Source organism: Phaethon aethereus (genome assembly GCF_964289735.1).
Source record: "Phaethon aethereus genome assembly, chromosome: 1".
Lineage (NCBI taxonomy): Eukaryota > Metazoa > Chordata > Aves > Phaethontiformes > Phaethontidae > Phaethon > Phaethon aethereus.
Genome location: NC_138575.1, coordinates 208,666,172 through 208,679,123, shown reverse-complemented (window position 1 = coordinate 208,679,123; position 12,952 = coordinate 208,666,172). Strand labels below are relative to the sequence as shown.

Genomic DNA, 12,952 nt, shown 5'->3' with positions numbered 1-12,952 from the left:
CCTCTTACGTTCGAACGCTCTTTTTTTAAATATGTGTGTGCAAATAGGTGCAAATACTAGAAATTAAGCAATGTTTAATACCATATTAATGTCTTATTTTATAGGTAGTGTGCACAGTTTTCAAAAAAGGTTTAGTTCATCTGAATAATTGAGAATATCTTGGACTCATAGGCATTTTGAGATTCTTATTCAGCATTTGCAACCAAATATTTTATTTTGTTTTTCAGGGCAGTAGTTCAGACGTTCGTTCACCAACATAGAAATTGTGATTGATCCACATTTCAGAAATATCCAATTTGCTTCTTTTGTACAGTAGCATTTTATGCTTCTTCCTAGAACTTGAATGGTACCTTTGAAAGCTATATTAACATCATGAATAAAAAAACCTTTATAAAATATTAATTTAGATATTGAAAGTTCTGGTTGTTTGCCAGGAGGAACCTGACAAGGAAAGGTTCCACTGCAGAATAAACTTTTAATATTGTTAGCAGCAAATTAAGTGTTCATAAAACAACTCAGAAATTGTTTTATGAAACTGCTAAAACTTGTGCTTTATTAAATTTTCTTTACAATAGGTCGAACTGTTATTAAACCTTAAATAAATGATCTTCCCTTGGGTTGACAATCAATCCTACAAGACGCCTTGCTGTTTACATTGGCTTAATACCATTTTACTTTCATTTGTCCTATAACAAATTCCACTGACATTTCATTGTAAAAGGGTCTATGCTATGATTTTTATCAAATTTTAACTTAATACATTTTTATTAAATTTAAACCATTTTGTAAATAGTATTGTCAAAAAGACTTTGGACTAAGCAAATTAATTCATTACTGAAAGCAAGCAGGAACATGAACTCAATAGAGGTTCTTTATATTCTGTATAGGCAGTGTCTGTCACAATCATGGTCTAGTAGTTAACTTTATATGTAAATATATCATCAGGGAACTCTCAACAGGCAAGCTGTTTTGAAAAATTGCCAGCCAAGCTCTCTCCTCCATTCATGATGAACTTTGTAACATCTGAGCCTTTGCTCATCTAAAGACTCTAATTCTCCATGGACTGAGCATTACCAGGCGTGATACTCATGGGAGCAAGGAAGACTGGCTGAACTGCTGACTGCAGCAATTTGATTCATGTCTTCCAAGCCCTGATTGAAGTAAAGGTTGTGCAGGGAGGGACAGAGACTTTGGTGTTGATTAGAAGGCTTTATGTCAGTGATTTAAACTGGATCTTCAGTTAGACTTCTGTTTTTTTCCAAGAGTATAATGAAACTTTTATAGAAAGCCTAGTCAGTGATACTTAGATCATTTCATTTATTGATATCATAGGTTTGCCACCTTGAGGAATCATATTAGCAGTTTAGCTGCACTTTTAACCCAACATCCTCCGCCTACTAAATGTGAAGAAAAATATTTCCTAAAAGTACTATCTAAAACTATGTAAGTATATCTGTTCCTCGTAGGATATGCTATTTTTTTCTTTCCATTCATATATGTGGGTGTCAAAAACTTAATTTCTTACACTCTTCAGTGCCTGCTCTCCCAAGTCCATGTAGATCATCAGAATTGCTTATCATTGGTGCTATTTCTTCATTACCTTTTTCTAAAGGAAAGGGAAAATTAATTTGAAGTGCCAGTGACTTGAGCTTTCCACTAATATATATTGAGAAGTAAAACAAATTACAAAGCAATTTGTCAGAAATTCTGGAGAAAACAAAGAGGTGTGGATAGTACCATGCAAAAATTGAAAACTGCATCTGTGAGTTCTTTTGTGCAGAATAAGAAGTTAGATTTGTTAGATAAATTACTTGTTGCACATTATATACATCAACTTCATTTTAGATCTCTGATTTTTACAAATTGCCATCAGCAAAAATTCATATCCTCTGCATAAAAAACCCCAAACTTGCTGAATATACATATTTTCTGAAGAAACCAGAATAAGAACAGAACAGGGAAAAAACTCAAAAAATGGTAGACATTCCATCCTTACTTTTAAACACTAGACTGTAGAGCTTTGTCAAATCATACTTTTATGCAAAAGAAATCTATAGAACAGAGTATATTCTTTACAGTTTGACTTTATTTTCTTGTAATTTATTACCAATGAAGCAAACAAACGGTTCCAAACAAGCCAGTTGGATTTTTGTGATGGCCAAATTTATATTTAGGGGAAAAAAATAGACACTGTTCAGCTGAAATTATTTTAAAGATACTTTGAGCAGCATCTTCAGCTGTATTCTTTTGCAATAATAAGTGACTGTATATTCTGTTCTGTATTCTTAGGATTAAAATGTAAATGTTTGTTTTAAAAGAGTCCTCATGCTGGGATGAAGATAGTCAGGGCTGGAAAAACAATCCAGAAAATTAACAAGATTTTCAAACCAAGAACAACTGAATACTGCTTGTATATATGCCCTTAAGGTACCTTAAGAATGAGCCAGTTTTAAGAATGAGCACTTTCATACAGGATTTAAGAGAATATTCATTCACTGTTTTTAAAGCAATAACACTTTTTTTTTTTTTAAGAAAGAAGATGCTCTTATTAATGTATTTAGTGCAGTTTAGTTTTTTTGTTGTAAGCATAAAGGAATTCTTCAGTCACCCAAGATTCTCTAAAAGTGAGAGCCTAGTCATCCAAAAGATCATGTGACAACCATTGATAGTAAATCCAGGAGTACATCCCTTCAATAAATCTAGAGCAGAAATTTGAGTATATACCTATATTAAATACAGCATTTTCATTCACTTGCCTGTATTATTTCATAGAAAGCACCTTTGTGATTATCCTACATGCCATGTGGTAGCCTCATATATGTAATATCAATGTCTTTGTCAGACTGTAAGAACTATACTTCTCAATTCTTAGATGTATGATAACCCTACTGTATTGCTATGCATTCCATTTGTCCATATGGACAGTAAGTGTTTGCCAGGTATCCCTGAAGAAGCAAGAAATATAGAAAAAAATAAGTAAAGTTGCGAGATCATTTAGTTATCATAATAATCAAGTTGTCTAGGTAGAATTTTGAAAACGTATACAGTGACATATTTTCCCCTTGCTTGTTTTGCTAGTAATTCTCCTCCTGAGATAAGCCAATATATTGATACAACAAATATCTTAATATGAAGGTCGGTGTCCAATGTTCATTACTTTATTCAGAGTATCCCCCTGTCATTGCATTATGCTTTAACATTTTAATATGCCTGTGTAACAGGACTGAAGTTTGTTTTACATTGACAGTCAGGTTATGTAGGTCACAGTTAAGAGTTGTCACTTAAAAGTTGTTATAGCTATTTATCTATAGTCTCCTTATCCGGCAGTTGTCATAACTCTGTTGTCTTTAATGAAAATTTCATTTAAAATATATCATTTTCCCAGAGAGCTTAAAATCATTGACTCTCAAGAGTGCAAGAGAAATAAGTTCATCTTTTATCATGGTGTTCCCATTGCTTGGCTCCAGTTATTCCTCATCTTGCTTCTTGTTTAGCCCACCACACCCTTTAATATTATTTTTTAACAGGTAGATACAACAGGCATAGTAATACCTAATAAAAATAATGATAATAGTAACAACAACAACCTCACACTTTAATGCTGGAAACTTTCGTGTATCTTTCACTGTTTATGCAACAGAGAAAACACGAAGTTAACATAATTTCTGTGCTGCACCGCTATAAAAGCAGCTGAAGAGAAGTGAGGAAAAGATAAAGAAGAAAGAGTGACAAAGCTGAGGGAGGGGGGAAGCTATGCTCTTCTTTAACAGATATGTCCATAAGGGAAAAAATTAAATATTAATGAAAACACTTATTTCCCAAATGCCTGGCCAGCAGAGAATGCTGAAGGAGATAATATGCTAACCAAAGGAACACAGTGACTGAAACACAGATTATCACTGAAGTGAAAAACAAAGGCAGCTGACATTAATAATTAATTGAGGAGGTTTCCTGTGGAGATTTAGATGAGCTACAGGCACTGTGTGAAGTCACTCGACTACCAGGTTGTTATGTCCTCTTTCAGAGACGCTCACATTAAGGTGTACACCCAATATTGACTTTGCCTGGTCTGAGTTTCCTGGAAGGAAGTACGATCTTAATTGGGAATTTTTATCTCTGTTGAAAGCTGCAATTGTTGTGCTGTATAAATGAAAGCTGACAAGTTACACCTTTAGATTATTGCAGGAATAACTACCAGCACCAAAGCAGATACTGTCACCTTGTGCTCACACTCTGTGTCTCTCTCTATATGTGTATGTGTACATGTTTGTCCATTTATATGAGGGAAAGACTGTCAAAATAGGTTAAAACTAGAGATGCTCAGAGAGCAGTGGAAATGGAATAATCCAGTGGGAACCTACTCTTATATTACGAAATTTGGGGTTTTTTCTTGGAAACTGTGTTGAGCTTTGCCTCTGCTCTCTTACTAACAGAATGAGTCCCCAAAACAGCAACTGTGGCAGGTAACTATGGTGATTGTAATCTGAAGGAGCCATATTGCGCCCAAAAGGGGTTTGATAGGGGAACAAAGCCGAATTACCCTTTGTCTTATTGCTCTGCCCTGGGGGATTGCTCTTGCAGTTGTGGATCGCAATGCATAGGGCTTGAAGATTCCTTAGGCTCCAAGAAGGGGATCTCAAAGGCTTCCTAAACAGATACAACTAAGAAGTTATAGGAAATGAACTTCATGTCTGCAGCTTGACGTTTTTCAAATCAGAGACCAGAAACATACTCACGTCCATGCATAACCAGCTGAAATGTCTCATATTTTGGACTGATATTTCAGTCATTTGAACACAAAATCTCTAAGTTCAGATATGGTAATGTTACTGATACTGTTATAGCGATAGCTAAGAACAGGGTGATCAAAGATGTAGTGTGCCAAGACGTATGTGTGAGTCATGGGACAGATAGGAAACACAAATCTGAGGAGTGGTGAAGGCAGATAAGGATGAATAATCTGTTCTGTCTAAATGGAGGTTGTTTCAAATGTACTGCTAGATTCTTTACACAGCGAGTAAACTGGAAGAAGCTGGAATCTATTTCAACCCAATCTGCGAGTAGTAAGAATGCCTGAATTTTCCTAGGGCAAATTATTATTTTGTTTCTGGCTTTTTAAAATGCTTTATACCATGTATCAACATATTGCTTTCAGGAAAATAAGAACATATGCCAAGCTATATGCTTTGAATATGTTTGCTGTGAAAGATATGTGTACTGTCTTCTGTCTAAGTTTGTTTTTTGGAAATTCAAAGCTCCAATACACATACAGCTTTAGGGTGATACCCATATATTTATCTCCAAAGCACTGCCACAGACTTTTCATCTGTTAACACAAGGAACTACTGGAACAAGATCCCTCTGATTATCTGGCAGTCTACCTGCCCTTGTGCGTACAGAGTTCTTTGGAACTAGACTTCTAATTGCGTTAGGACCAGCTTTGTCTTTTGAATTGTCTATCATGTTATTGGAAGATATTTTTAATTTTCCTAACAGAGGTTTGTCTTTGTCTCATTAGGATAAGCTTTAATGAAGAAACGTCAGCGTTGCTAACAACTGCACAAAGAAGGACTGAAGACGTTTGCAACCAATGATGTGGTTGTCATGGAAACTGTTTCTGTTTCTGTCACTCACTGGCTGTCTTTCAGGTAAATCAAACACATGAAAACTTTGCCCATTGTTTCAAGGTTCTTAACTGCAAACAGAAATAGAAAAATGAAAAAGCATGCCAAAGAAGACCAACAACATTATTAAAATTAGTTGCCCGAGTGGTGAAATTATAAAAAATTATATTAAGAGATTTACAGGTGTGGTCCATCTGCCCTTAATTTGTACGGAAATCTGAATAACCTCTAAAAGAGAGGACAGCTACATATCTCATTTGAAAAGACAATGACAGCTTTACTATTAAAAAAAGGAAAAGAAATTGGAAAATTATTAATGAACACAGTGCTTTCCTAAAAACTAACTGCTGCAGAATGTTTCACTTTGGGATCATGCTCTGATGTTGTGTCTTTTTTTCTTAATTTTGTTTATGTTTTATTGATCATTATGCTTTTTGTCCGTGTAGTAAGTATATTTCTTTTGCAAGATTTTCTCCTGGCATTAGCTTAGTTGTTTTTACCTTTGCAAGTAATAAAATGAGTTAATCAATAATCATTTAAGCTTCTCACATGAGAATTTTTGTAATTTGATAGCATATTGTCTCTAATTGATCTTTTTGGCTGCCCCATTTTCTTAATGCTACCCTTTATACTGCCTCTTAACAGTGACTAAGCTACTCTTTTCTCAAATTCTTCCAAAATTTATTGGTTTTGTGTCATCACAAGATGAAATTTAGTAAAAGCAAATGAAATAAAATATTTTAATTTGCTATAATACTGTGATATTGGACACAGGAATTTAATAAAGGAAAGTGTCTCTGAATGTCAGCGTAAATGCTTTGGATGCCTACATGAAACAGTCTGATCTAATCTGGTTTGCCACATCTAGCTTCATTATATTATCGAGGTCCATTACTTTCAGACAGGTAATATTTTTCTTTTTTGTCCTGTATTGTCAGGCACGCTATCAACATTGGTAACGTTTCTGTTTTGGTGATTTTACTAGTAGTGTCTTACAACCATCATCAATTAATGCAATTTTAATTTTTTTAAAGTTGAAAATTATATTTTTATTGTTACAATTTCCAAGAACTTTGATGAAAAATTCAGAAGCATTTTAGAAATTCAAATCTAGAATTTCTTCTTAAGAATTATATCTTCTACCTTGCAAACTTTAAGAGTTAAAAGTCAACATCTGGCAGAAGGTATTATATAGTGAAATTAATGTACCTGAGCCCGCAGCTGGTTTCACGTAGCTAAAATCTCCTTACCCTCAACTGCTGTTAACCAGAATACCTGTAAGTAGTGGAGTTTGCTCCAGATAGAATTATTGAACTCTGCACAACACAATAACATGCTGCAAAATTTCTGAGAGATATTTCATATACTGACAATTCTCTATATTGAAATTGCACATACAGGAATGAGCTTCAGCTGTTTATCACAGACATTGTTTAGGTACATATATTAAAACAACATCTTGCAAAGGCTTTAGAGCATTAGCAGTCACTAATTCTAATATAGCATTAAAATATGTAACTACTTTGGAATTTAAACTGAAAGTCAGTATTTGCAGAAGTACTTTTTTTAAATACCATAATACCCTGAAAACTCTTACCAGTTATTCAGCATCATGTTTAAAATTAAGTGACTGTTCCTCTCATCTATTAATTTGCTGCTTATCACTGATGGTTTCTAAAGCCTTCTCTTTATACTTCATTTTGATTGTGACTCTTAAAGGTTTATTCCATATTACTGGAATAGATTTAGACTCCTGTAAGAAATAATTTTTAACTGCAGTGCTTGTTTTCACATGCTGTTGAATATAATGTGATAACATATATTTTTCTCACACACAAAGATAATTTGGTAATGACTTTATAAATAATAATCATTCATTAGAAAATCTAATGCCATAAGAGCTGAAATTAACCAAAGATAACAAAATTGGGTTCAAAGTTATTTTAATTAGATTGTCAGTGTAACTGGTAATTTACTGTCTCCATACCTTTCACATTTGATTACATCTTTCTGCATCTGGAGCTGCTTTTATATTACAGCACTCACTAGAAGGTGTTTACAACTGCAAATAGGTCCTACAGCTGATGCAGTTCAAGGCAGCGTAGTAAGTTAGATGCCTGAGTGCACGGTTCTTAATAACAGAGCAATAGATATTGATGCTGCTTCAATAAGATAAAGTTCATTCAATTCCTGTTGTTTTGGGCTGTGTTAAAACTCAGTACTTACCCATTAAATCATCAGATCTTAGCAGCAGCTAGTGTTTGGAAGAGAGTACTACATTGTTGCATTGATTTTGCAGTGGTAAGGGAAATCATCCAAGAAGAGAACAGATGACCTCTCTAGTTTTTGTCAACTCTGTATTATTCTGAACTTAAAGCTGACCCTGGTGTTTTGGATTTTGCTTATGCATTAATGTATGCAAGTGTGTTTAAGCTATGTGGAAGATGATAACTTCTGGGTGTAGAAAAATATGTTATTTTCTGAATACAACACTGAGGACTGAATTATGTCTTTTACTCAAGTTTGCATATTTTAGACTAAGCAAAAGGTAGTCTGGAACTACGGCTCAAAGTTATACACATGTTCTCAGAAACTTTACATTTATGAAATATTGAAAATTAACAGATGTAAAGAAGGTCTTAAGATTGGTAATATGTTGCTTCTTTTCTTATTGCGTATTATTGCTCTTTAGTCCAAATTAGAGTTGAAGAAGAATAAAGCTGTCATTTTAGACCTATGGTCTGCCTCACTTCTAAACTGAGAGTTGGAGAAAAACCTTATTTTGTGTTTTTTGTTTTGTTTTGGTTTTTTTTCTTCTTTCTATGAGGCTTTCCTGTAGAGAAAGACTTCAAACTGTAAGGGAAGAGGTTACCAATGGTGAACTGTTAATCTGAAATTCAGAGGAGCCTTTCGTATCTGATTCGGTAATAATAATACATGAAGTGAGTTCAGAGGTGGCCAGCTTAAATTTAAATCAAGTTCATCAGAATTCAATCTGCTGGCAATTTGTAACTTTCTTGAGAGGATATATATAGAAATATAGTTACAAACTATTTTTAGGACATTTTAACCAGTGTAATTTTAATTTTTCAGTGGGAAACCATAGAATGATACAGGGTATGGCATCAGCAATTTTGTCTTCTGGATGGTTTGATCACCTGTTTGTTCCTCATGCATAATTATGACTTTATGATTTGGAACACACTGTCCTATGTGCAATGGGACTGGGGCTATGTTCACAGGGTTTTACTGTCCTGGTTCCCCACAATCACTTTGCAATCTGCTTTTATGTGTATAGTAAAAGCTATTTATTCTTGATTCACACAAGTAACAGCTAAGCAGAGTACCTTTTCTTTGTCTAGATTTGCTAAGGTTTTCTTTACACTGATTTCTCAGAGAAGCCGGAATTAAATATTGCTGAAAGGCATTGTTTTAAAAAAACACTCCCTAACCTTGGAATGAGACAAATAAGTATGTCTCTCTATGTTTCTGGAAGAGGAGAAATAATGTTAAAACAGAACAAAATCACATCAGATTATCAGCTCATAGTTAATAGAAAAAGTAAAACTGTGACTTTTACTTGCAGATGTAAGACACTTGACAAAAACCAGCTTGAGAGTAGGGCCCCTGTCATTCTTTTTAATAATTATTGCTGCCTGTGCCAAGATGTTCCAAAGTTTAAATATATGCTAAGGATTACACAATAGAGTGAATGACATTTATAGAGTTCCGATTCTCTTTTAATCTAACATATATCCCTTATGCCTTTTTGTTCCCCTACCCATTTAGCTACTACTTCTATGTTATTACCTGCTGCATGTTAATTGGGTCAAAGTGAGACTCATTTTTGCTGCAAGACTTCATAGTTCATGGCATTAATAAAATTACAGATATAATGAAAGTAGCAAGGCTATGCAAGATAGAGGCAATACCTCTGAGACCCAGTGGTCACTGCTCATAGCACCAAGTGGGTAAACACTTGTCCTTAAACTTCATCTCTATGTATTGTTCATTTCTTTTCACATAAAACATTCTCACTACCAAGCAAAGGCTTCCTAAACAGTGAATTTTTCTCTGTATCCCTCAGTATGGCGCTCAAGATTAAAAACAGCATGACTTTTTTCTGAACAGTTGCTTGCTAGAATATGATATGAATGGACACTTAAAAAAATGCTCCTAAGTAAGACAGCATATGTGGAAGAAACACAAGTGTCCTGTCTAGTTTCGACCTACATCTGGCAGCGATCTGCCTTTTATCATTTCCATCCCTCTCCATCTGGCTACTTGAAGGCTTTTAGGAATTGTGTCTCTCATCTGCACTTATCAGCTTCCAAAAGGCATCTCAAACCTGTTCAATATGTGACTTTCAAAATTCCAGCAGCCACTGCCAGGATTAAAATTCATAGCCTAAGGTTCATAAACTCATTAACCAAACTGTATAAGATATGCATACCACTCTGAGTGCCAGGACTATTTCTCAGTTTTATTCCTACCACTTTTAGACAACGTCCTTCCTACATCAGAGCGGACAGTATGTGAGAGGATGCTTCTCTGCCAAATGAATGATGAACACATGAATGACCAGTGTTTATCATTGATAAGCCTGTACCCACCTTTCCCCCTGGCCCCCAGCCTCACACTGATGACAGTATAGCAAATACCACACAACTTTGTCACCTTTGCTAGCTGAGCACAAAAGACAGAGCTCTAGGCAAGTATTAGTGCCTGGGGTGCTCACGTTCTCAGTGTTCCAAGTAAAATGGAAAATTCAGAACAAACTTATCCTTTCTACTGCCCATCTCAAAATACTGCATTTTCAGACAGTGCAAAGCAGGAGAAGAATGATTTGTCACAGTGCTGAAATCCAAGGTAGCCAGCTACCCACATTCTCAGTCCTGGATTCAGTGCTTAATTGAATTGGGGAGGAAAGCACTTATCTGCTGAATGTTGCACTTTGTATAATTCTGAATGCAAAAGAAGAATGGAGAGGTAAAAATTATTTATTGCTGCCAGAATCCTGAAGGGTGTTAAGCAATCAGGAGTGTTAAAAACTGCAAAAGTTGTGGTCATGAAAAAAGTCAATTTCAGTATACACATAAGGAAATATTTTTATGATAAATCCTTCTGTTTGCTTGTATAGATTTGTGTGTGTGTATTTTACGTTTTTAAGAATTTATGGAATAACTATTCAGGTTTTTGTACCTGCTTGGAGCTATGTAATGATATGTTTATATGTTGATATAGGGTGCTTCAACTGGCAGGGTACCAAATGTTAGACAACCACGAGATGCCTCGATTTTAACATGGAAGTAATCAATGTGCTAGGTCTTCTCAGCGCTGAGACCATAGTAAATATGAGCAATAATTAGAATCGGAACAAAAACATTGTTGTGTGCACAAGAATTAAACTAATGATTGATATTTCATAACATAACAGTAGCATTTCACCCATTAATATCATTAGCATACTAGAACATATTTATTTACCTACCTACCTGTATTTTCTCAGTTTAGTACACTTAGGTTTGTTCATTAAATAGTTCCTACCTCCTACAACAAGCTCTTATAAATCATACAAACAATTGTCTAGCAAGCTGGTACTTAGATTAACACCAGTTTGGAACTGGGATGACAAATAGTCTTTTTACATAAAAATTTTGTGGTACCCAATGAAAAATAGATTCCAGTCATTCTACTGTTACCATCTATGTGGAGAAACCTTCTATCCTCACTTTTGTGTTTCCTCTTATTTAGTGGATAAGTCTTAATGTGGCAAGCTGTTTAGAGTCAATCTATTGCAAACTGGTGCTTTTAAAATATTTTCTATTGCATTAGATATGATAGTAAATCACATAGTATTTACTGATAGGTTTATAGAAAAATGTAATGAACAATGATTTTGTGTTAAGATAATGATTTTACCTTTCTGTCTGGCAGTTTACACAGAAATATCTATTGATTTCAAGATTACACAATAGGATAATGGCTCTACTACTTCAGCATTTTAGAATTATATTGGAGATGACATGCTGTTGGGATTCAGTCCTGACGTTGTACCCCTGGAGTCTCATCTTGACCTGGAGTCAAAATGTCAATCAGCATTACCAGCTTATAGTGTTTTAGATTAAAATGTTTGTTCATCCCTCTCCATCTTTGTGGTTAAAATATTAAAGACTAAATCTCTTTTAACCTCAAAATTCCATCAGTTGGAGCTAAGGATGCCCAATGTCCATAGCAGTCACATAACCTAGCATTTATATCAGAGTATAATAAGGAATCAGTCATTCTGTTTTGCTTGATGTTTTACCTGATTTTTTATTTTTTATTTCTTAGAAACTTCAGACTGCTTGTTTACTTTTATGGGCTAATAGAAAGATAATAGGCTAGTAGGAAAATAATGGTATTAAAACTATAAAAGCATCTTTTTAAGGTCCTGCTAGTGGGGAGAAGTCTGGTGTTAAGAAGCTGTCACAAAGACCCAGACAAAACAGAAACCATGCAGGCCCCGATTCATCTCATTTAACTTGAATGTTTAAATTGAAATGCCTGAGTTAGGGAATAATTGGTCTTCTTCCTTATATAGTAAATAGACAGCAACAACCACTTGTAAAAAGTAACTAAACCCATCTGAATCTCATTACTTTCTGGAATCCTGCACTAAAACAGCCTAATTTCTAACATTAAGGATCTGAAGTTAGACCTCTTTCAAGTTTAGGGGTGAACAAATACTAAATACTCCTAACAATGGCAGATATGAAAAAATATACATTTCATGCTAAGGCAGTGTATACGCTATACCTACAAAAGTATCCTAAAATAGCAATGAGAGCTTAGGCTAAGAAGAAATGAACAGTTTTGAGTGTTGGGTCAGTGAGAAGTGCCCAGACTATGGGTAGCCTATGAACCTTCCTCAGGTTGTCTCCTCATCCTGTCTGTGGGATGGCTCAGCATAGTCAGCCACATGTTAGAGAAAATGCTCCTGCAATGGGGTGTCAGGAAGAGATCCCCAAGCAGCTTCCTGACTTTAAGTGTAACAGTGAGGGATAAGTTGCATTATTTGCTCCTGAGCTTATTCAGGAACTTTATCTTTACACCCAGCACCTGCAGTTCGGTACCATATGTGGGCAAGGTAATACGTCTCTCTCCTGTCACTAAAAAAGGCTCACCCAGTTCATATTTATTAGAGCACTTTGGTTACGAGGGCAGTCAATCTGTTCTATTTGATAAATGTTGCTTTTTTTTTACCCCAAAGGAACGTTAAAATTTGTAGCCGCTGTAAACAAAGTCACAGAGTCTGTGTAGAGACTAACAGCATAATCACTAGAACA

At 35.0% G+C, this 12,952-nt stretch overlaps 1 protein-coding gene across 2 annotated transcripts in view; it reads left to right on the top strand.

The window, feature by feature from the left end:
- Nucleotides 1-5,590: 5,590 nt before the first annotated feature.
- CNTN5 (contactin 5) overlaps nt 5,591-12,952 on the top strand; it is a gene marked incomplete at both ends in the record, with an annotated part of 389,481 nt that continues 382,119 nt past the window's right edge. For both annotated transcript variants that reach the window (XM_082008944.1, XM_082008943.1), the window contains one exon: nt 5,591-5,648. In XM_082008944.1, the coding sequence (XP_081865070.1) occupies nt 5,591-5,648 (58 nt within the window). The remainder of the gene's footprint in view (nt 5,649-12,952) is intronic.